This window comes from Hyperolius riggenbachi, chromosome 3 (genome assembly GCF_040937935.1).
Source record: "Hyperolius riggenbachi isolate aHypRig1 chromosome 3, aHypRig1.pri, whole genome shotgun sequence".
Classification (NCBI taxonomy): domain Eukaryota; kingdom Metazoa; phylum Chordata; class Amphibia; order Anura; family Hyperoliidae; genus Hyperolius; species Hyperolius riggenbachi.
In genome coordinates this window covers 203,340,560-203,362,754 of record NC_090648.1, presented here as the reverse complement: position 1 = coordinate 203,362,754, position 22,195 = coordinate 203,340,560, and the positions used below count along the sequence as shown (strand labels likewise).

Below are 22,195 nucleotides of genomic sequence, written 5' to 3'. Positions count from 1 at the left end.
TAAAGGCTTTAGTACTGTATATTAAATTCTCCAGTGAATGCTTACTTAAGGAGCCTAGGATTCAATATATGCAATCTTACAAGGCTCATCACTTGGGCTGTGTTCCAGAACTCTGCAGCTAATGGCATCTGTGAACACAAAGTAGGTCTTTTACGCCAAGACTGGTTTGGATATACATAAGCTTTGGTTGCTGGAGCAAACTGCAGTCACCACCAGCCATATAATCTATTGAGCTCCTTTCATTGTTTGGTGGTTGTATCAGTCCTTTTCTTTTTACTTTGTACACATTTTAGGTATGCTCTTTTTCCCTTCCCCTCCCTTTGTATTGTTTCTCTTTCCAGTGGAATTCTCAAGCTAGCTGGAACACAGCCTAGAAGCATGCAGCAGGTGGCAGATCTTTTCCATTGATGACCTATCTATGCAAGGATTTAGCTTGCTGCTGCAGAACTCTATACATTAATACGTAGGGTAATAAGTGTAGCCATTCTGTTCTATGAATATTTCCCAAGAAATCCTTAGACAGCACCCCTGAGACTTGTCTTTCATCCAAATGTATGGAGATATGGCATGGTTTATGTTTGATAGAGGATAGGAACGTTAGTGTTGAGAAAGGGGCTGGGGGCAGGATTAGTGTTTAGCAGAGGGGGCTGGAAAGGTTAGTGTTGAGAAAGGGGCTTGGGGGCACGATTAGTGTTTGGCAGAGGAGCATGGGAAGATTAGTGTTGAAAAAGGGGCTGGGGCATGCATGGCAAGTGTTTGGCAGAGGAAGGCGGGCAAGTTAGTACTTGAAAAAGGGCTGATGCGTGGTTATATATGGCAGAAGTGAGTGGGGAATTAGTCTTGGTATATAGGCTGAGTGCATGGTTAGTGTTTGGCAAAGGAAGAGGAAATGTTTGTTAGATGTGGGGCAATTTTACATTGTAAAATTGGGCACCTACTATAATTGCTAAGGATGAGCCATGAGATAAATCTGAACTGATGCAAGTGTAATGGTAACTTATGCTAATGTATGAATCTTGAAAATGACATATTCACATGCCGTAGCATCTTCAAGTTGCATAAAATTTCCGCAAAAAATTCTATCAGCTCATTGTTTGTATCTAATTTAAGATCTACAATGATTGCTTGGTTTGGCCTAGGTTTCCTTATATTGATTATTTACGGTAGTTCCTGTACATCTTCCCTTCCAGGAATTCGCAATAGGGAAAAATATTCAACTGGGGGATGAAAAGGGATTGAAATTCCCCTCTGTGTGGAACTGGGCTCTGCAGTTTTCAGCAAAAGATCGCTCTCTGTTCAATAACCCTTTGTACATCGGAAAGAGTGTGCCCAATGTACAGAATGGAAATGCAAAAGTTTTTAAGAGATCAAAGGTAAATTGAGCTGATGAAAAAGGCTTCCAGCAATTTGCACAATTCATTGACAATGATGTAATTGTTATGAAGGTATGTGTAGTGCCAGTTTCTTCTTTCTAAAATCAGGTCAATCTTCTTCTGTTTGTGTACAGTGGTTCCCGTATCTTCCAGCCTTGTGGGTCTATTACTTTTTTTTTTGTTACTTTAAATTTGTACTCATTTTTGTTTTTTAAACATAACAGGCAAGACACGGTGTTGCAAGCAAAATAAACATAACAAGTGGTCAAAGCAGTGGGTCACTAAGAAACAAATCCAATCACACAGAATACAGGTATTAGTAACCAATGGCGTACCTAGGGAATTTGAAACCCGGCGCTGACCATTTACAGACACACACCCCTCCCTCATCCAATCAACAATTTTTTGGGATTGGAGGGTTGATGAGCTGAGCATGTTCCTGCAAATTTTGTGGCAATTTGGGGGGAAAAGCAGTCATCAGCATGTGGCTGGGGTAAGCGTTATGAAACTCTTTACTCTATACAGTGCTGCAGAAGATTTCAGTGCTATATAAATACACAATAATAATATGGTAGGACCTTAGACTAGGACTATGATAGGATTAGATTGTGAGATTCTCTGAGGACAGTCTGTTACATTACTATGTACTCTAAAGTGCTGCAGATGTCAGTGCTAAATACCCGCATATAAGCCGACCCGTGCATAAGGCAAGGTACTCTCTTTTCCCTAAGAAAATAGTAAAAACTGATTGACTCGCGTATAAGCCCACTCTTTAGTATAGCCCCCTCCACAGAAGCCAGATGTGCCCCAGTACAAGCCAGCTCCCCTCCCCATAGCCAGATGTACCCCAAGGATAATACAGCTGTGTCTCAAGATGCCAACAAGGAATAATTCCGGTTCATTGCACCTCTGAGAAGTTGCTGGCATGCTCTGCTCCACATGCTGGGGGACACAGGTAGTATTGAGAAGCGCACGCTGCACACCATGTTGCAGGGGATGGGGCACGGACACAGCAGGGAGCCAGATGGCCAGAGCAGGATTACTAGTGCATGATCCTTATGCTTCTCTACCAGTACCAAAACCTGCTCCACCCTCCGTTCTGCTCCACTGACTTGCCTATAAGCCGAGGGGGTAACTTTGCAACACATTTTTTGTGCTGAAAAATTAGGCTTATAATCGAGTATATACAGTACATACACCATAATATGGTAGGACATTAACCACTTGAGGACCCACCCTTTACTCCCCCTTAAGGACCAGCGCTGTTTTAGCTGATCTGTGCTGGGTGGGCTCTGCAGCCCCCAGCACAGATCAGGGTGCAGGCAGAGCGACCAGATCGCCCCCCTTTTTTCCCCACTAGGGGGATGATGTAATGCAGTGGGGGTGTCTCGGCACCTTGCAGAGAAAAAAATATAGGAGACAAAAACGGGAGCCCAATAGTGTAATATGTCTGTATACAATGAAGAATCGAATTAAAAGGAATACTACTCACAAAGGGGGGTTGCAAAGGGCAACCGACCGTAAGAAGCAGGTGGAGACCATGAACCCGACTCCACTCGGGGTTGTCCCAGCTGGGACCTGGATGTGGTCGCTCTCCTTGGAAAAACAGGGACAGGTATCCACTGTGGTGGACCCAGAGGTGATCTGTCACCACCCCTCAAACACTGAGTGTGTGGGTGTGAACTAAGCACAATTTGGGTAAAGAGGCACCCTGGTTGAGATAAAAGCGTCTAAAAACAGCTTAAAACAAAAAGATAATATGAGGTGGCTTACCTCAATAACGAAATCTTTGTCTGTAACAAAAGATTTTTATTTAGCACAGGCAACGCGTTTCGCAGGTCTGAGCCCGCTTCATCAGGCCAATAAAAGTGCCAAATGACTGGGTAGATACAGCATAGGGAGGCTCCCTATGCTGTATCTACCCAGTCATTTGGCAGTTTTATTGGCCTGATGAAGCGGGCTCAGACCTGCGAAACGCGTTGCCTGTGCTAAATAAAAATCTTTTGTTACAGACAAAGATTTCGTTATTGAGGTAAGCCACCTCATATTATCTTTTTGTTTTAAGCTGTTTTTAGACGCTTTTATCTCAACCAGGGCGCCTCTTTACCCAAAAAGGGGGATGATGTGCTGGGGGGGTCTGATCGCTCCTGCCTGCCAGGTGTTGCGGGGGGGGGGCACCTCAAAGCCCCCCTCCGCGGCGAAATCCCCCCCCCTCCCTCTCCTACCTGGCCCCCTCTGGTGAACCGGGCTGCACACTACGCTATCCGTCCTGTGCAGCCAGTGACAGGCTGTCCCCTGTCACATGGCGGCGATCCCCGGCCGCTGATTGGCCGGGGATCGCCGATATGCCTTACGGCGCTGCTGCGCAGCAGCGCCGTACAATGTAAACAAAGCGGATTATTTCCGCTTGTGTTTACATTTAGCCTGCGAGCCGACCGTAGGCGGCCCGCAGGCTATTCACGGAGCCCCCCGCCGTGAATTGACAGGAAGCAGCCGCTCGCGCGAGCGGCTGCTTCCTGATTAATCAGCCTGCAGCTGGCGACGCAATACTGCGTCGCTGGTCCTGCAGCTGCCACTTTGCCGACGCACGGTATAAGCGTGCGGTCGGCAAGTGGTTAAACTAAACTATGACTGCATTAGATTCTGAGCTTCTCTGAGGACAGTCTGTCTCATAATTATGTAATCTGTAGAAAGTTAGGGTAAACCTATTTGCTATATAACTTTACTTTGGGGGGAGGGGACGAGTTGGAAACCGGGTACCACATCTAGTGTAGGAAGTAGTACAGTCCCCTGCACTGCCTGCAGCTATTTGCCAGAATATGAAAAAAAAAGTCCCAAGTGGAGCAACACAGTAGCTGAGCACGCAGCGGCACCCCTAAGCATGGCTACATTCAGGGCGGGGAGCTCCTGCAGCCTTGTGGGTAGGTATGCCACTGGTAGTAACTCATTACTCCAGAAAGAAAGAGGTTAACTATAAAGGATTTTAGCTCTATAAATACAGCAGAAGAACCTAAGGACTAGATATCTGGCTCAGGGGGAAAAAAAAATCACGATTCAATGGTACCAAATCTGGGCAAACACATGGAGTCTGACTTGAATTTGTATGAAATGTGTTCCATATGGTTCCAGGGAACCCTGGTTGAGAAAGCCTGCTGTAGTATATCCACCAGATCCTATCTATTAAGGCTCAGAGGTAGGGGACCTTTCAAAGAGGCATCAGTTTGCAGCACAAATTAAAGTGATAAACTTATAATGGTGTTTACTGAAAGTTGCGTTAACCAAGGTAAAAGGAAAGTCCATAGACTTTCATTTTACCTTTCACACCCGACGCTGCGTTTCGATGCGTTGTGGTACGACGCATTCCAGTGCATTTTATCGTCTGGAATCGGCGCTTCCCCTCTGGATAAATAAATTACTACCGCCGCTACTCAGCATCGCACCGCAGATTCCTGACACGCCGCAACGCCTGCAGGAGCCGTTCTCCTGCACGTTTTGAGTGTGTAACCGGCCTTAAGACTTTTTGCACCCTTCTTGAAAAAGACTTGCTTAGGATGCCTGCATGCAGAAAATGCATAGTTTTTAACAACTGTCTTTGCTGTGTTTCCTATATAATCAATGTAATTTTTGTTTGAATTCTTATTCTTCTTTCCCCTTTTTCTTTCTTCTATGCAGCACTGGGGGACGCAGACAACACGGAGTGTACCAGAGCAGTCACACTTGAGTATCAAGCCAAATGTGAGTGTGGAACAAGTATGAGCAGCAAAAGAGACATGACCTTTAGCAGTCCGCAGTCAACCCCCCCCCCCCCTCCCCCCAGTATAGGTTAGCCAGGTCTAGTTGCACTCAGTATAGGTAGCCAGCTATAGGTTCCCCCTAGTATAGGTAGCCAGGCATAGTATAGGTAGCCAGGCATAGGTGCCCCAGTATAGTTGCCCCCAGTATAGGTTAGCTAGGTGGGTGCCTCTAATATAGGGAGTCAGAATAGTTGCCCCCAGCCTAGGTTAGATAGGTAGGTGCCTCCAATATAGGTAACCAGTATAGTTGCCACCAGTATAGGCTAGGTAGGTAGGTGCCCCCAATACAGGTTAGATAGGAAGGTGCCCCCCAGTATAGGTTAGCTTAGGTAGGTGCTCCCCAGTATGGAGGGGGGAGTCAGCCGCGGGGAGGGCAGCCCGACCTCTCCATCCCTTCCTCGCCGCGGGCCGCCCTCCGTGCTCCCTCCTCAGAGTCTGACTCTGACTGTAGGGAAGTGCTGTGTAGGGAGGGCAACTCGCCTCCCTGGTTCGAATCGCCGCCGGTCTCCTCTTCTGTCTTCTCCTCACAGCCGCTGATACACACGCTGCTTCCGGCTAAACAGGAAGCAGTGTGTGTATCAGCGGCTATGAAGAGAAGAGGAGACCGCACGGCCCTAGAAACGGGCCTGCACCTATAAAAGTAAACTGCCATATGGGGTGGGGAGGTGACCAGTACTCCCGCCTGGGCCAGAGTTCCAGGTGGAAATCTTAGCCAAAAATCTATCTGCATGAAATGAGATTCCTCCAAGCACTCTTATGTTCACTTCCACTCATCTAAATTGGTATCTTAATTGGCTCCCCTGAAATCAGCCTTAGACTAGGGTAGGGTTAGATGATCTGCTCCTCAGAGGGTACAGTTGACATAAAGTGCCCTGAGAAGTGCTGCAGTAAAACCTATTTCACACCGGAGGCTGAACTGTGTGCTTGTCGGATGGTTCAGCTTCCCATCTGCTGGATACGACTGTGTGGTGGTGGAATCTCCACTGCCGTGTCGAGCACTAGTGAATGTCTAGGTGCTGGACAGCTTCCCACCTGCTGGATACGATTCAGTGTGGTGGTGGCATCTCCACTGCCGTGTCGAGCACTAGTGAATGTCTAGGTACTGCACAGCTTCCCACCTGCTGGATACGATTCAGTGTGGTGGAGGCATCTCAACTGCCATGTCGAGCACTAGTGAAAGTCTAGGTACCGCACAGAAACAGCTGACAAGCATTGGCTTCATTGCCTTTACCCTCCCATTATTGTTATTTATTGTATTTATAAAGCCCCAACATATTACACAGCGCTGGACATTAGTTTAGGTTACAGACAATATTTAGGAGTGACATACAGCAATGACAATACAAGAAAACCAGATCACACAGCACAGTATGAGTACAGGGTAATGCTTAGTCAGTCACTGGATGGGAGCATGGAGATTAGGCAAGTTAGGTTCACTCAAATGGATAGCATGGGTTTACAGTAATGGAGGTGCATGATCAGGAAGGACACAAAAGGAGGAGGACCCTGCCCAAAGGCTTACAATCTAGAGACCCCCTTTACCCTCCATCTATGCCATGCACTGATGAGGATCAAACAATCCAAAACAGTCTGTATGCATGTTAGATTATTATGGCTCTGTACAAATTAACAAGCTGATATCATATATCATTGCATTCCAGCGGATCTGGAGGTGTTTAGCTTCTAAGGACGACAATGGTTAATTTGCATATATTCAGCAGTGTTGCTCTGGGAGACATCTCAATCTCACTCCAACCTGCATTATCGCAAATTATTTCTGTTTTAAGAAAGCAAACTTTTGTTTTCCAGAGTAAAATGAGCCATACTCCCCTACATTGCTGTCACTTACAGTGGGAAGTAGAAATGTGACAGAACCAACATGATTTGGACTAGCCCATCTCCTCATGGCAGTTGTTCTCAAGGTTTTGTTTATTTTCAAAAGCACTTGAATGGCAGTTGTGTGCAGGGAGGCTGGCCAGCATATTTGTATAAATCCTTTTCAAAGATTGTCTTTTATAAACTATAAAGGCCATGCTGAGAATCCCCCCATGAGGATATAGAGTAGCCAAAAACCTGTCTGTTCTGTCAGATTCATACAACCTCCTGTAGGTGTCAGCAACATAGGAGAAACGTAATTTATGGCTCATTTTACTCAGGTAAGAAACATACTTGTTTGAATGAGTTTGTGTATTTTAAAATGTTACTTTGTGTGATAGTGGTCCTTTAAGAGCTCCAGGTGGAGTCCTGCTAAGCAGATTGCATGAGAGCTGCAGAATATGTTGCTCAGAACAGACTGGATTCTAGCCTCAGAGGCTTTTTACAGTCCTGTTTGGCTGGGAGAATAACTGTCACATGGCATGTGTGAGGAGAGGACTGCTGTGCAGCCGCTGACAGGCCTGTAATGGGACTTTAGCCACTGTCACACAGGGGTAATGTCTTGCGTTTGCAAGATCTGAGGAGATTCAGACACAAAGGGAAGCACTTCTACAGTGGTTGGGGCTTTCCAACAGTAAAGGGATAAACCTCTCAGCTGGGGACTTACCAACCTCTGCATTGCAGTCATTACACGGGAAACTCAGTGAGGCTATTGAATTGCATTATTGATCTAAGAAATCTATTAAAGTATTCTGCAATAAATTTATTTATTTATCGTATTTATAAAGCGCCAACATATTACGCAGCGCTGGACAATAAATAGGGATACATACAATATTTAGGGGTGACATACAGCAAAATAACAATACCTGAATACAAGAAAGACCAGTTCATGCAGCACAGTATGAGTACAAGGTAATGCTTAGTCAGTCACTGGAGGGGAGCATGGAGATTAGGCAAGTTAGGTTCACGCAGATGCATAGCATGGTTTCACAGTAATGGAGGTGCATGATCAGGTAGGACACAAAAGGAGGGGGACCCTGCCCAAAGGCTTACAATCTAGAGGGAGAGGTAGGGACACGGAAGGTAGGGGACCAGAGTTCAGCTGTGGGTTTAGAGCACTTGTGAGGGGTAGTAGGCCAGAGTGAAAAGGTGAGTTTTGAGGGCTTTCTTGAAGATGTTGGAGGGGGCTGCCCTAATGGGTGGAGGTAGGGAGTTCCATAGTGTTGGAGCAGCTCTTGAGAAGTCCTGGAGGCGTGCATGGGACTGGGTGATGCGGGGGGCGGTTAGGCGAAGTTCATTGGAAGAGCGGAGTGAGCGGCTAGGTGTGTACCTCTGAGTAAGATCGGAAATGTAGGTTGGACAGGTTTTGTGGACAGATTTGTAGGTCAGAGACAGTATCTTGAATCTGATTCTGGACTGGATAGGAAGCCAGTGGAGGGATTCAAGGAGGGGATCCACCGTGGTGGAGCGATAGGAGCAGTGGATAATTCTGGCTGCCGCATTCATGATGGACTGCGGTGGGGCTGTTCGGGTCATAGGGAGACCAGACAGCAGGGCATTGCAGTAGTCAAGGTGGGAAATTATGATGGCATGGATGAGGAGTTTGGTGGTGGCAGAGGTCAGGAAAGGGCGAATCTTAAGCAGGGGTAGTACAGTGGCCTGCTTGAAGTCTGAGGGGAAGGTGCCTGTGGATAGGGAGAGGTTGAACAGGGTAGTAAGGACTGGGGCCAATTCAGTGAAGTGAGGCTGGAGTAAATCAGAAGGGATGGGGTCAAGGGGGGGGAAGTACTGGGAAGTTTGCAGTAGGTGGATGACTTCCTCGGTGGTAGTAGGAGTGAAGGATGTGAGGGGAGGATAGGGTGGAGGAGGAGCTGGTTGGGAGGTGAAGATTTGAGATTGGATATTTCCTGGCGGATGGAGACAATTTTGTTGGTGAAGTAAGTGGCTAAATCTGTGGCAGAGAGGGAGGAAACGGAGGGTGGGGGTGGGGTAGGTTTAAGCAGGAAGTTGAAAGTGGCAAAAAGGCGCCGGGGGTTGGAAGCTTGTGCTCCGATGAGCTTGGTAAAGTATTCTTGCTTCGCATGAGCAAGGGCAGTGTGGAACTGCAGCAGGTTGGTCTTGTACTGTAGGAAATCCTGGTTAAGTCTAGTTTTCCTCCATTTCCGTTCAGTGGCGCATGTTTTCCTCTGAAGGTTGCGAGTATGGGTAGTGTGCCAGGGCTGGGGGTTAGGTGGTCGGTTGCGGCGAAATATTGGTGGAGCAGCTTTCTCTAGGGCTGATGAGAGAGTTTGGCGATACTGAGCTGCAGCAAGATCAGGACAGGTTAGGGTGGGGAGAGTGGAGGAGAGGGCATGGAGGGGGTCAGCAAGGACGCTAGGGTTGAGCTTGCGTAGGTCTCGCTGCCATTGACTGGGTGGGTGGGTAGTTTGGAGGTGCCTTCCGTGAGGAGGTTGAAGTTGAGAAGGTGATGGTCTGAGGGTGGAAAGGGTGCGATGTCAAGGTCTGCAATGGTGGTGGATTTAGTGAATATAAGGTCGAGAGTGTGACCTGCAGTGTGAGTGGTGGTGTTGGTGTGTTGTACTAGTCCAAGTGAGTTGGCAATGGTGAGTAGCCTGGTCACAGCGGAGTTCTGGGCTTCATCAATGGGAATATTGAAATCCCCAAGGATGATGGTGGGGAGGTCAGAGGAGCGGATGTGAGGGAGTCAGGAGGCAAGGTCATCGAGAAATTGTGGGGTGGAGCCCGGAGGACGGTATAAGACCGCAACAATGGCAGGGAGGGGGTGGTAGAGGCGGATGGTGTGGGCCTCGAATGATGTGAATTGTAGAGAGGTAGGTGGTGTGAGGACACGGAAAGTGCAGGATGGGGAGAGGAGCAGACCCACCCCTCCCCCGGTCCTGTTGTCTGGTCTGGGGGTGTGACTGAGGTGAAGTTTCGATCTAGCAAGCAAAACTGCAAGTTTAAACTGACTGGCTTCTAAAATCTGTATGAATTGCAGCAACTGTATATGGCGAATGTCCCATAAAGAGAATCTGTGAATCCAATTTTCCGAACAACCTTTAGGCTACTTGCACCCCAGGACGTTGCGTTTTAGGGGACGTTATGGTCTCATAACGTGCCCCTAACACAACGCCTGGTGCTCCCTGCTTTGGACGTCGGAGTGAGCCGCGTTGTGAAGCTCACTCTGGCGTCCGTGATGCTGTGATGCGTACTCTTGTGCGCGTGCGGCATCACATGGTCCCGCCGGCCAATCGCTGCACAGAGCGGCCGCTCCAGGAAGTAAAGACTGCACGTCACTGAGTGCAGTGAATATTAATTAGCCATGTGCCTGGCCGCTCTCCGCTTTTCCCCAACGTTACTGAGCATGTGCAAGCAGTCTAACGCGGCTCTGCCGCTTAGAAAGTACTGCATGCAGTACGTTGTCTGGTGGCGCAGCGTTACTATGTAACGCAACGTGGGCACTGTGAACAGCCCATTGATTTTTCATTGCTGTGCGGTGGGGTGCGTTACAGGCTGCTCTAACGTGCGCCTGTAACGTCCCACTGTGAAACCAGCCTTAAGGAGGAAAGAGAGAGATATGGTGGCTGACATATTTCTTTCGAACAATGTGTTGCCTGGCTTTACTGCTTGTCCTCTGCCTCTGATATCTTAAGCAATAGACCCTAAAAAAACATGCAGATCAAATGTTTCTGACTGGATTAGCCAGACACTACTGCAACCAAGGAGATCACCAGGACTGCCAGGCAACTGGTATTTTAAAGAAAATAAATATGGCAGCCTCCTTATACCTCTCACTTCAGGTTTCCATTAAAAAAAAAAAAAGCTCTTTTCCCCCTATAACATTTTCTGCCGTTTAGAGACTCCCCATAGTATGTTTCCTGGTAAGGGCACAATCTAGCCCAGCTTTGAGGAATGTATTTGTGTCATCAAGTTATCTGCTTGTATATTGCTGCCCCACATACAGTACAATCTGTGCCTAACAACAATCTTTCTCCTGTTTTCCATCCAGAAGAACTATAGCTCCACATTGAGGGGGATGCCACTAGCCTTGAAGAATGGCATTCTTCCACAGCCAGAGATCATGCCACGCAGGAACTCTCTCATATTAAGACTGAAGCCTGACCTTGTTCACCATGTTCCAGAAACGAGGAACAATGGACTAGAAGAGTATGTCAGAGACTGGTTCTCTAAGCCAGCAGACCTGCATGGGGTCTTGTTACCAAGGCTAAATGGGCCAGACATAAAACTGTGGAAACTCTGTTACCTTAGATGGGTTCCAGAAGCTCAAATTAACCATGGCGGCTTTATTACCGCTTTCCATAAAATTTCTCTGTTGGCAGATGAGATTGAAATGCTGCAGTCCAGCTTGCGGCAGTATCGGTCATACCCGCTGTCCCAGGCCACCTCCCCAGAAAGTGAACAAAGCAGAATGTTTTTCCGAGCAGACGACTTGCACGGTAGCTATGAAAGCTTGGACTTCCTCTCGTCTTCCTTCCCTTTCTCTCCAGTTGGGAACTTATGCCGAAGAAGTATTCTGGGGACTCCGTTAACCAAGTTCTTGAATGGTGCCAAAATTTGGCTTTCCACCGAAACGCTTGCAAATGAGGACTGAGAAATGTTTAACCTAAGGCTTACACAATGGTATAAGGATTATTCACAGAACAAAGTGCTGCAGTTTGTTTTATCGTTAACCAAACACTGACCTTCTAAGTTTATTTTATTTTTACTTCATAAAAAGTTGCACACACATTTTATGGGAATATGGTTAGACTTTAACTGAAATCCTTAAAATGAGTTGTTGTCCCATGTAAGCTGCCGGTCTTTTATTTCCAGACCACTTAAAGGGATACAAGAAGCTTTTTTTTTTTTTTTTTTTTTTTTACAGCAGTTTGACCTGATTTCTTATAGCTGTAGGAACTGACACCCGCCCCCCCCCCCCCCGCCCTTATTTTTCTTGGGGTAGGTATGAATGTAATCAAGTGTGACTTCTCTAAACTGTTGAATTACAGTGTCCTATCTCCCCCCCCCCCCCCCCCCGCTGCTGAAAGCTGTTGTTTTCTCATTGCTACTGCTAATTACAGCAGTCCTTACTGGCTGCTCTTTCTGCCGACAGCACGCCATGGAATTTGGGCAGTAAAAGCCTCTAACAAACTTTTAAATGTAAGAAGAGGAGGTAGATTTTTTTTTTAGTAATAAGCCACATTGTAAGCATTCATTTTTAATGTGCTGTTGAGATGCCCTGGGGGGCTAAAATTGCTGCTCGGTTCACTTTAAGGGGGATATCCGGCTCCTAGAAAATCCCCATACACATTCCATACTCTCCTCTGATGACATTCACTTTATACACTTTAATACATGAGGCTTGCTGAGCCCTTAATATCAGTAACACTATTTAATTGCTGGATGCTTAATGCATATTTTACATTAGATGCTGGTACAGCCAGTGTATTTCAGCGTCCCTGTTCACATCACATGCTATGGAATATGGCGACAAGCTGTTCAAATGCATTTGTAAGATTCACAGCACCATTCAGGTTAGTTAAAGGAGTATGCATTATATGGCCCAACTCAGTGGGCATGTGCACTATGGTGCATAACTGCATGCATTGAAATTTAAACAAAGCCTAAAATAGTTTTGTTTATGCTGATGACCTCATCAGTCTAGCTCTGCTGTACCTCCCTATCAGTAGATCTCTAGAATGGCTGATGCTATCTCAGGCACCAACTGCAGAGCTACACTTCCCATCATGGTGGCTGTTAGCTGTTAATATCCTACTCAAAACATTGAATCCCAGTAGCTAATGTCAGTTTGTTTCTACATTTCTCATCACGCTATGGCCAACAAAACTGCAAGTTGATGAACTCCAATTTTCATACCAAAACAGGAAATGCTGCCATGTTGAATTCCAGCCTTAGGCCCCGTTCACACTTGCGTTTTGGCAAGTAAACGGACCGGATCCTGACCTGATCCTGATCAGAACCGTACGGTTCCGATCCGGTCCGTTTGTATCAGGCATGCATCAGGCTGCCATCCGGATCAGTGGGCAAAAAATAGTTAAATTTAAATAAAAAAATGTTGGGGTCAGCAGAAGATGCACCTGGTGCACCTGTACAATCAGGTTCCTCCGCTGTAGGCCTCACCTCCACCTCCGACATTCTGCCAAGCAGCTCCAGCACGTCTGTCACTGCTGCTCCACTCCAGACATGCTTGGCCCATGTGTCCCCATCCGAAATGGCCGCTTGGATACGCATAGGAAGTGGGGTAGAACGTCAGGTTTGTGTAGGCAGTGTGTTCTGTGCCTTCCGTTTCCCATTGGTTTCTGTGTTCCGGATGGTGCTGTCAGGCTCAGGTCCAGGTGCGTGGGCCGGAGATCCGGACCCAAAAAAATAGCGCATGTTGGAAAAGAGTCCGGATCCGGTCCGGCTCCGATACGTACGGAACGGACGCGTGTGAACGTCCGCATAGACTTTACATTGCTATGCGGAACGTACGTTCCGTTTGTACAGTATGCGGTCCGGATCAGATCCGGAAAATCCGGATAGCGAACGCTAATGTGAACCGGGCCTAACTGTTATATATTGTAATTTTCCAAACTAAAAATCACATATCAGCCTAAGAAGCACAGTCATATGAAGACACCTCTCAGCATAAACTGCAGATAAGCATGGTTTTTATTTTGATGAGGCAAGAAATAGTAAATAGACATGGGAAGCAACTGGTCCACTAATAATACTTTACTTTTAGAATTCGAGACTGTGAATAATAATACTTCACTTCTAGAATTAGAGAGTGTTAATTCAGATTCTTACAAATGTTCATTAGTGACATAGTGCTTTTTAAGCAGATGGTACAGAGCGATGTTACAGGAAATATAGGGGACTGCCTTCCATGTGATCTGGACTTGTAGTGCCCAAAGTGTTCACTTTTTTCTGATTAATGTTATACTTTAAGGCAGAAGTTAGAAGTGAATATTGTTTTCCACCTATGTTGCCACTTCATATTTGCACAGGATGGTTAGGGTCGTCCTTTGTGTGAGGAGGAATTGTAGACACAGCTGAGTACAGCTATACTTGTGCACACATACTGTTCACTGTTCCCTGTTAGCACAAGGCACTCAGCTAAGAGGCTGTGCATCTACCAATGACCAGGGAAACTAATGCTGTGTCTTAGCATTAATATTTGCTACTCTGTCTTATGTTATCACATTTATCAGGAAGCTAGAATTGGGCTTTAATAATGTACCGTTCATATTTCTTAATGCAAATCTAGATCACAAATTCAGTTTTTATGTGCAAAAATGCTAGTGTTTACCTAAAAAGCATTTTTGTATTAAATATGTTGTTGAACTAGAATATGTAGCTTATGAAACCACTATAATGCAGCTGGGAGGAGTCTTTTGTACACACTATGCATTTTGTATGCTGTCACATATATAGAGCAAACCTGATAGCTGGAGCTCAGAGGAGAGCTGCATGATCATCTGAGAAGCCACTGTAAACATTAGAGGGAAGGGGTGGGACCTTAACCTGGTTGGTGAGTACTTTGCAGAAATGGCGTGACCGATTACGCTGGCCACGGATGTTAGGAAGCACTTTTATAGTATGCAGTAATCTGTTATTTAGACCTTACTTTATTGTAGTGTGGATGAGCGCTGGCTTTTTCTGATGGCAGAATCTAGCCCTTAATTGCACACATTGAAAGTAGTGCTTATGGTCTGGCCAACATCAATACGGGGTCAGTATGGTCATCACTGGAAACTTGTTACCAGATCGGAGCATTTCTTACGCTGGCAGATAGGAGTATTCTGATGGCACTCTGGAAGTACTGTGTGGCCTCCTCTTCACAAATGTATTCTCTGTGGTTTTCTTGCTGTCAGATTTATAGGTCCAGACAAAGTATAACATGCTAATTTTAGAGCTTGGGGATCAAATCACTGAATGTTTTATATATTTTTGTAGCTCTGGATTGTTCTAGAGTAGTCAGTATGTTAAAGTTCTGGTTTTTTTTTTCTTCTAAAGTTTAAATTTATCTCTTAATTTAGAAATTAGTCAAGCAAATTAATTCCTTCTGGAATGTAGATTATTTTCTAACATACATTTATTATAGTAAATCTTATATTAATGTGGGCCTTTTTTTTCCCCAGTTGCCTAGTGAACTAGTTGTGTCAAAGGACCCAAACCCAGGCGATTTCTAACCGTACCCTGAAAATGCTAGTCTGAAGCTCAAGCTTTAAAAGGCACATTTATAATGAACCTGTGGCCATGTTAGGTTAATAGCTGAAACTACAGGATACTTCTATAAATGCCTTTGAGACTCTGTTGTTGCATAAGCACAGCTAATGTAGCAGTAGGTACTCTATTACCAAGCATTGCATTGTGAGGGTTGGGGAATTCCTAGGCCCCTACAGTGAAAGACACACTAGTGGGTGGAGTGCTGTCTAGTAAAATCATCAATGTCCCTGTACTTTCTTTTACTTAGTGGTTCTCATTTGTAATGTAGTCACCTTTCCATAGTTTCTAAAATACCTTTCAAAGCTTGCCTGGAAACATTGAATACAAATCCAAAATGTTAACGATGGCTTAAAACAAGATTAAGGCTATCATTCATAAAGGAGCTGTTGGAGAATCAGTGCGGGAAAACACAGCTGCCGGTATTTTAGACTTCTGGGTGGGCATTCATAAAAATGTATCCATGTGCGGTAGCAGTGCGGAGATTCTCCAAACTAGGCAGGCGGAAGGGTTGCGGAGACACGGAAGCTGCCGAGTTGATACATTTCTCCGTGTTCCGCTCTGCTGCAGCTGCCTGGGAGGTCTGTGTGTCTCCATTCACTTACATTGGTATCGCCACATCAGAGTGAGCGGTACTTCCCGACCTCACACCGCTTGCTCTAATCTTTATGAATGAACATTTTGCTACATTTGTTCCAATAATCACTGCACAAAGCGGTGATTTATCACTCTGCTCGGTAATGTAATTTTTTCATGCGGAAAGAGCCTTTATGAATGCTGACTTTGCCGAGTGTTCGGTAAAGTCAGCTGTTTTATGCATTTCTGCATGTGGAAATGCTTTATGAATGATAGCCATAGTAGCCTTCAACAACCACTATCATGAAAAAATTATACATTCTAAAATGCATGTACTGTGTATGTATAAGGTCACGTGTCTTAAGAGTAAAATGCACTATAAATGACTTCTTCCTATGTAGCTGCCACTTACAGTACAGAGTATTAATCTGACAGCTTGTGGACTAGTCCAACTCCTCATTGTGGAATATCTCAGGATTTCCTTTGTTTTCAAAAGCAGTGTCTAAATGGCAGTGGCACAGTCTGACTGCCAGAATAGTGTACAGCTAGTACACAGGCCAACCAGTATCTTTTGTATAGGTCCTTCCCAGGGAGTATTGTTGGAAAAAAAATAAAGGAAACTTGAAGAGTTTTACTAGTCCAAAACTGTAAACTACTATGGGCAGGATATTGTATGTATGCATACTCATGTATTTTCATTTCTGATAAAGATTACTAAAGACCTGGTGACCCACTGCCACGGTTTGTTTAAATTGGCTGCTAAGAAAACACTGCACAGGTTAACTAAATCCAGGCAATTTTAGTGAGGTAGGATGTGTGGAATTCTGGTGTAGATCTTTTTGTACCCCCTTGCTTGGGTCATCTTGGAGGGTCTTTATCGTTCCAACCAGTACTTTTTCATTAAAGCAAACTTGTAAGGTTTACTACAGGCAATTTGGAATACAGTACTAAACGCAGGAGGGGGAAGCCTCTGGATCCTCAAGAGGTTTCACCTGTCGTCCTCAGCCAGGCCAATCTAGTGATGAGACTGAAGTGTGGCTGCACTGCACCTGTGCAGTAGCACAGACCCCCTTGAGCAGAAAAAGCCAAGTTTGATCAGGTTCACACTACTGCACAGGCGGCTAAGCAAAAATCATTAAATGGTTTAGTTTTTTCTGGGCTCCATACCTGAAAGGGTAATTGTACCCACCTAGAAGTAAAAAGTAAAGTTACATACTTATGAGGGATGACTGAATCCTTTAGAGACTTCCCGATCCTTTCTCGGTCTGTTCGTTCCACCGCCAGCAGCCCATTCAAACCCCCTACTGGCTTCCTTGAGAATTAAGTTGGATCACTGCAACAGGGGAACAAGTGAACCGGTAAGGCTTTATAGGATCCAGAGCCTTCCCTCGTCTTAAGTGTTTTTTTTTTTTAATAGGTGGGTACAGTTATTTTTAGTATAGTTTATTATACACTGACACCAATACTGTACCTGAAGTGAGAGTATCATTATGCTGTGTTAACTAGTTTAGTCTATGCTGGTACAGAACACTAGTGAAAGAGTTTGGTGGCTCTCAGTAGAAGATTTGTTCTTGTGTATTGCTGGCCATCCAAAACGTTGGGTATGCCAGTTGGCATTTTCAAGAATTCATGAATTATTAAAATGATGTGCACTGTTAACCTCTGCTGTAGATAAGTCTTAAGTTTATAATATAGATGTAGAAGTGCCTTTAAACTTTAAATTAAAACCTGTATATAGTGCAGATTATTAAACCTGAGTCATAACCTTGGTACTCTGTAGTGACTGCTTACTGAATGTGATGTATTTAAAATGCAGATCAAAAATCATTTTTTTTTTTAAATAAAGACAAATGTTGCATTTATGTGGACTGAAGTTTTTTCTTTTGAATTTCTTCAATAACTGAGTTTTTATCCAGTAGTAAGAGGTTTCCTATACTTTGCTGAGTCATTTATCGTAATTATCTGAGATTTAGCATGTCTGATTGCTCAGTGGCCAAGAAAATGGATTCGTTTTCCATATCATCCATTTCTAGAACCAAAATTTTCTTTGGCTCTGTGGATATTCTGATTTTTTTCCCCCCCGCACCATTAAGTTGATCAGTATTGAATATTGACTTGTGTGTACAAGCCATTAGTGTGTATTCACACTAGGTGATAGGTTAGAATAGCGCTTTAGCGATTAGCGGGAATCTATTCTAACCTATGGCAGTGATCTCACTGCCACGATTGGTGCCGATTGCGGGCACTTTACGATTAGCTGTAATTGTAAAACGCGTTACCTGCAGAATTTTTGCCACAATTCTGGAGAGATCACAGTACAGTGCTTAAAGCACTGATTGCAATCGCTCTGAAGTGTACAGTGATTATCTTGCTAATCGTGGTAAAATCGCCTACATGTTTTGCGCTTTAAGTGTGAACGGGCCCTTACTTCCCCAAAATGTATAGTGGAAATCCACACAAACTAATTTTAGCCATCCTCTGATATCTGCTACTGCTAGCTGGCTTTATGGTGGGAATACACCATGCAATTTTCCAACGGCTGGATCGATAGACCATTGCCCACAGGTCCGATCGATTTTAGAAGTGATCAGGAAATGGTTTAGAAAAACAATCAAAATCCGATTGGATCTGTATTTCCAGCATTAGAGTGAGCCTGTTCTTTCTGAAGGTCATTCTGCATGCAGGCTTTCAGCATCACTGTGTCCCATCTACAGTAAGGGCTGGTTTGCACTATGGCCTAGTGCAGGGGTCCCCAACCTTTTTGAGCCCGGGGCCCCCTATACCGACCAAACTTTTCTCTGGGGCCCAGGGGAGGGGGGCGGGGATTTGGGGGTCATGGTTAGTGGCGGCGGCAGTCCCCCTCCTGCCTTTTTTCCCCCCCGATTGTGAGTGTAGTATATACACTCGGCCCCTCAGAAAAACTGCCCAGGGACCACCAAGGGGGCCGCGGCCCCCAGGTTGGGGACCCCTGGCCTAGTGCACACCAAAAACCGCTAGCATATCCGCAAAATGCTAGCAGATTTTGAAACTCTTTCTTTTTTTTCCTGCAGCGTTTCAGCTAGCGTTTTGCGGTTTTGTGTAGCGGTTTTGCTATAGTAGATTTCATGTATTGTTACAGTAAAGCTGTTACTGAACAGCTACTGTAACAAACGCCTGGCAAACCGCTCTGAAGTGCCGTTTTTCAGAGCGGTTTGCGGTTTTCCTATACTTAACATTGAGGCAGAAACGCATTCGCAATCCAAAATCTGCAGCAGCCCGGGAGTATGCATTTCTGCAAAATGCCTCCCGCTCTGGTGTGCACCAGCCCATTGAAATACATTACCCTAGCGGATCCGCACCCGCAAGCAGATCGCAAACCGCAGCGGAAACGCTCCGGTGTGCACTAGGCCTATGAGTGCTTTTCCAAGCTACAGTGATTTGAAAAATACTTGGGTAATGTAATGCTATGTCTGTTCTCACTTGAGTGTTGAGATTTAAAGAGGGTCTGAAGTGAAAAAAAATTACCTTTTACTATCTAGTTAGTACTCTTTAGCAGTATGAGCATATGAATCGCCGCATCCGTGCGACTGGTGTATTTTTTTTTTTTTAACAACCGCTAATCAAATGCAAGCGCTCACAATTGCTTTTAGTGTGGATCCGGCCTTAAAGTGCTCATACACCTACGCTATTTCCCGATGATAGCCAGCAGATTCGATCACTGTAATGGCGGCATTCGAATGACCGATGCTAGCAGCAATACATTACCTGTTCCGCCGGCACGTGTCCCCGCTGTCCCTTCTCCGCGCTGGGCTCCGGCTGGCTTCACTTCCTGTCGGGGGAAATTTAAACAGTAAAGCACCCTCTACTGTTTAAACTTCCCCCGACAGGAAGTAAAGTGAAGCTGGAGCCCAGAGAGAAGCAGAGACAGCCGAGACTTGGGGATTCGTGTCAGCCAGATCAGGTAATGTATGCAGGGGGCGGCAGCTCCACAGATTGTGAATCTGTTTCATAGTGAAATCGATTCAAAACCTGTTTGCAGTGTAGGCAGCCAATAGATCCCTCTTTGATCAGATTCGAACAGAGGGATCTATCTGGTGGCAATCGACCAGTGTATGGCTGCCTTTAGGATGTCTGATCTTTAATTATAATGAAAACCTGGGATTGTTGATCCATGCACAGGTGAGGACATAAATTAACCTGAGCCTTCACTTGCAATTTTACATGTATAACTGATTTACACATGAAAAGAAAGAAGAGCCAAATTACATAAAGCTGATTTTATTTACAAAATGAATACTGCTAATTTAGTGGCATAGTGAATTTAGGTAAGTCTGTTACTTTTGGCTCCAATAGCAACAACATGACACACTTCTGCATCTGCCCCCAACTTCTTCAGCTCATGCAACCAAACCATCTGCTTGTGTGACAAGCGATCATTTGGACCCTTCACCTCCACCACCTGCAACATACAGAACATCAGTTTTAGAGAATGTAGAACAATGCAAGAAAGTTGTATGCCAACAGTAAATCAATATAAGTACAGTAGTGGTCATATGAACGGTGCAGTGGCGCTAACCAGAACACTTAAATACATTTAGAGAAGGTACACCATCATAAGGCAAAAGGTGTCAAAGCAAATCAGACAATTTGGGTGCTTCTATAGGTGCTTATGTTAATAGCCCCTATACAAAAACCGCTGCACTTGGCACCTGCTATTTGTAGCCACAGTTTGCCTGGCACCCAAATATCCATATAATCACAGCTATTAACATGGGTGCCTATATCAGCAGTAAGGTGGGGTGGTGGTTAGGGTTAGCCATTTGTTGGGGGGTTAGTTAGGCATTGGTAGAGGGAGGGCCTGTGTGAGAACAGAGTTAAGTGGTAGTAAAATATTAGTAGAAAAAAAATTACTAATCTTTTAGTAGTATATCAGTAATTTTACCAATATTCCACTTTTTCGGCACCCAAATTACTGCAGCACTTTATTGTATGTGTCTGAAAGATCTAACTGGTTTAGTTCCATTTTTCCAATGAACTTTATCAGTGTGCTGCAATCAGCCGCAGTGACTATAGGTGATGAAAGGTTAATCTATATAGGAGGAGCTTCAACGTAAACTTTTTATAATTTTCTGACTGAAAAATCTTTGACTGAAGCATACTGCATGAAACAGGTGCTTCCACACTACTTGAGAACAGGGTGGTTATTTGTGATTTTCATAAATATTATTTTTAGGTCAAAGACCATTTAGCACAACGGCACTGAAATGGCTTTTGTATTTCTAAATATGCATAGCCGGCTGTGTTTTTAATGACAGAGGAAGGTACTGTTTACTGAACCAAAGTTCTTATTCAGTTTGGAAGTAGTGATCATTTTAATTATGTTCACTGGGTGTTGCTTCCAATAAAGGTTCAAAGCATGCTGTGAAGACTGAGCTTTTCTTCCTTATATGGAAGGTAGGACTGTGTTTATATTAATGGCTTCCGATAGACACTTTTTGTTTTTCCAACAAATGCTACTTCCTGTGATACTGAATTTGAACATGGATGCAGATTTGAAGTTTCAGAGCAACAATTCTGCATACATGTTCTAGGAGGCAATTTAGAACACATTACAGCCAAGAAATCTCTATTATTCAGCATGGTTAATAACATCTTATCTGTAGGCTACTTATGAAAGGTATATTCAAGAACATTGCACCAACAAAAGTCAACTAGAGATGTTTTTCATGTAAGAATACACTGCACACAGCAGCAACAACAGAAGAATACAAAGTCACCCCCAGTCCCACTGCAGGTTACTGCTCTCTGCTTCTCCAGAAGAAATGACACCTTGTAATGTAAGTCAGATAGCGGGGCTATACTTAGATAAGTTCCATAATTACTAGCTAGTCAGCTGAAGTCACGCTGTCACATTAGAATGACAGCCCTGACACAGAACAGACTGATTTACAAGCCAGGTATGCTTGTTTTGAAGGACAAATAAATTTAGTGATTTGCTGTTGCCTCAATGCAACCTATCCAATTTGAACATGAAACGGGAAATAAGTCAGATAATTTGGTTTACAACAAATAGCTCCTTTGATGGAAAGGGAATTGTGTGGTGTTTTTAGGTCATATGCAGGCTGGACCATAGAGGTTATGCCAGTTCACATAGGTATATATCATATTCCTTCTGAATATTGTTCTAAGGAAAGGTGTAAGGCTGGGTTCATACTATTCTGGACATACAACAGTGCAAGTACACTGTGGTTTGTCATCTGTAGACTTGTTCACATACGGTATGCTTCTGCCACCTCAAGTCCGCCACTACTGCTCTGGTGCACTGTAGGGGACAAATGTGCCTCATAATGCTTCTGCCAGGGCTCC

At 44.7% G+C, this 22,195-nt stretch overlaps 2 protein-coding genes across 5 annotated transcripts in view; one reads left to right on the top strand and one right to left on the bottom strand.

Annotated features, from left to right (window-relative positions):
- The window catches only part of MTMR10 (myotubularin related protein 10), a 107,896-nt gene extending 90,210 nt beyond the window's left edge, over positions 1-17,686 (top strand). Inside the window, exons 15-17 of the mRNA XM_068275583.1 lie at positions 1,191-1,373; positions 5,046-5,108; positions 11,055-17,686. Of these exons, the coding sequence (XP_068131684.1) occupies positions 1,191-1,373; positions 5,046-5,108; positions 11,055-11,657 (849 nt within the window). The 3' untranslated portion in view covers positions 11,658-17,686. The remainder of the gene's footprint in view (positions 1-1,190; positions 1,374-5,045; positions 5,109-11,054) is intronic.
- Positions 17,687-20,091: 2,405 nt separating this feature from the next.
- The window catches only part of FAN1 (FANCD2 and FANCI associated nuclease 1), a 33,337-nt gene continuing 31,233 nt past the window's right edge, over positions 20,092-22,195 (bottom strand). For all 4 annotated transcript variants that reach the window (XM_068275577.1, XM_068275579.1, XM_068275576.1 and 1 more), the window contains exon 14: positions 20,092-20,288. In XM_068275577.1, coding sequence (XP_068131678.1) covers positions 20,151-20,288 — 138 coding nt within the window. In that variant the 3' untranslated portion in view covers positions 20,092-20,150. The remainder of the gene's footprint in view (positions 20,289-22,195) is intronic.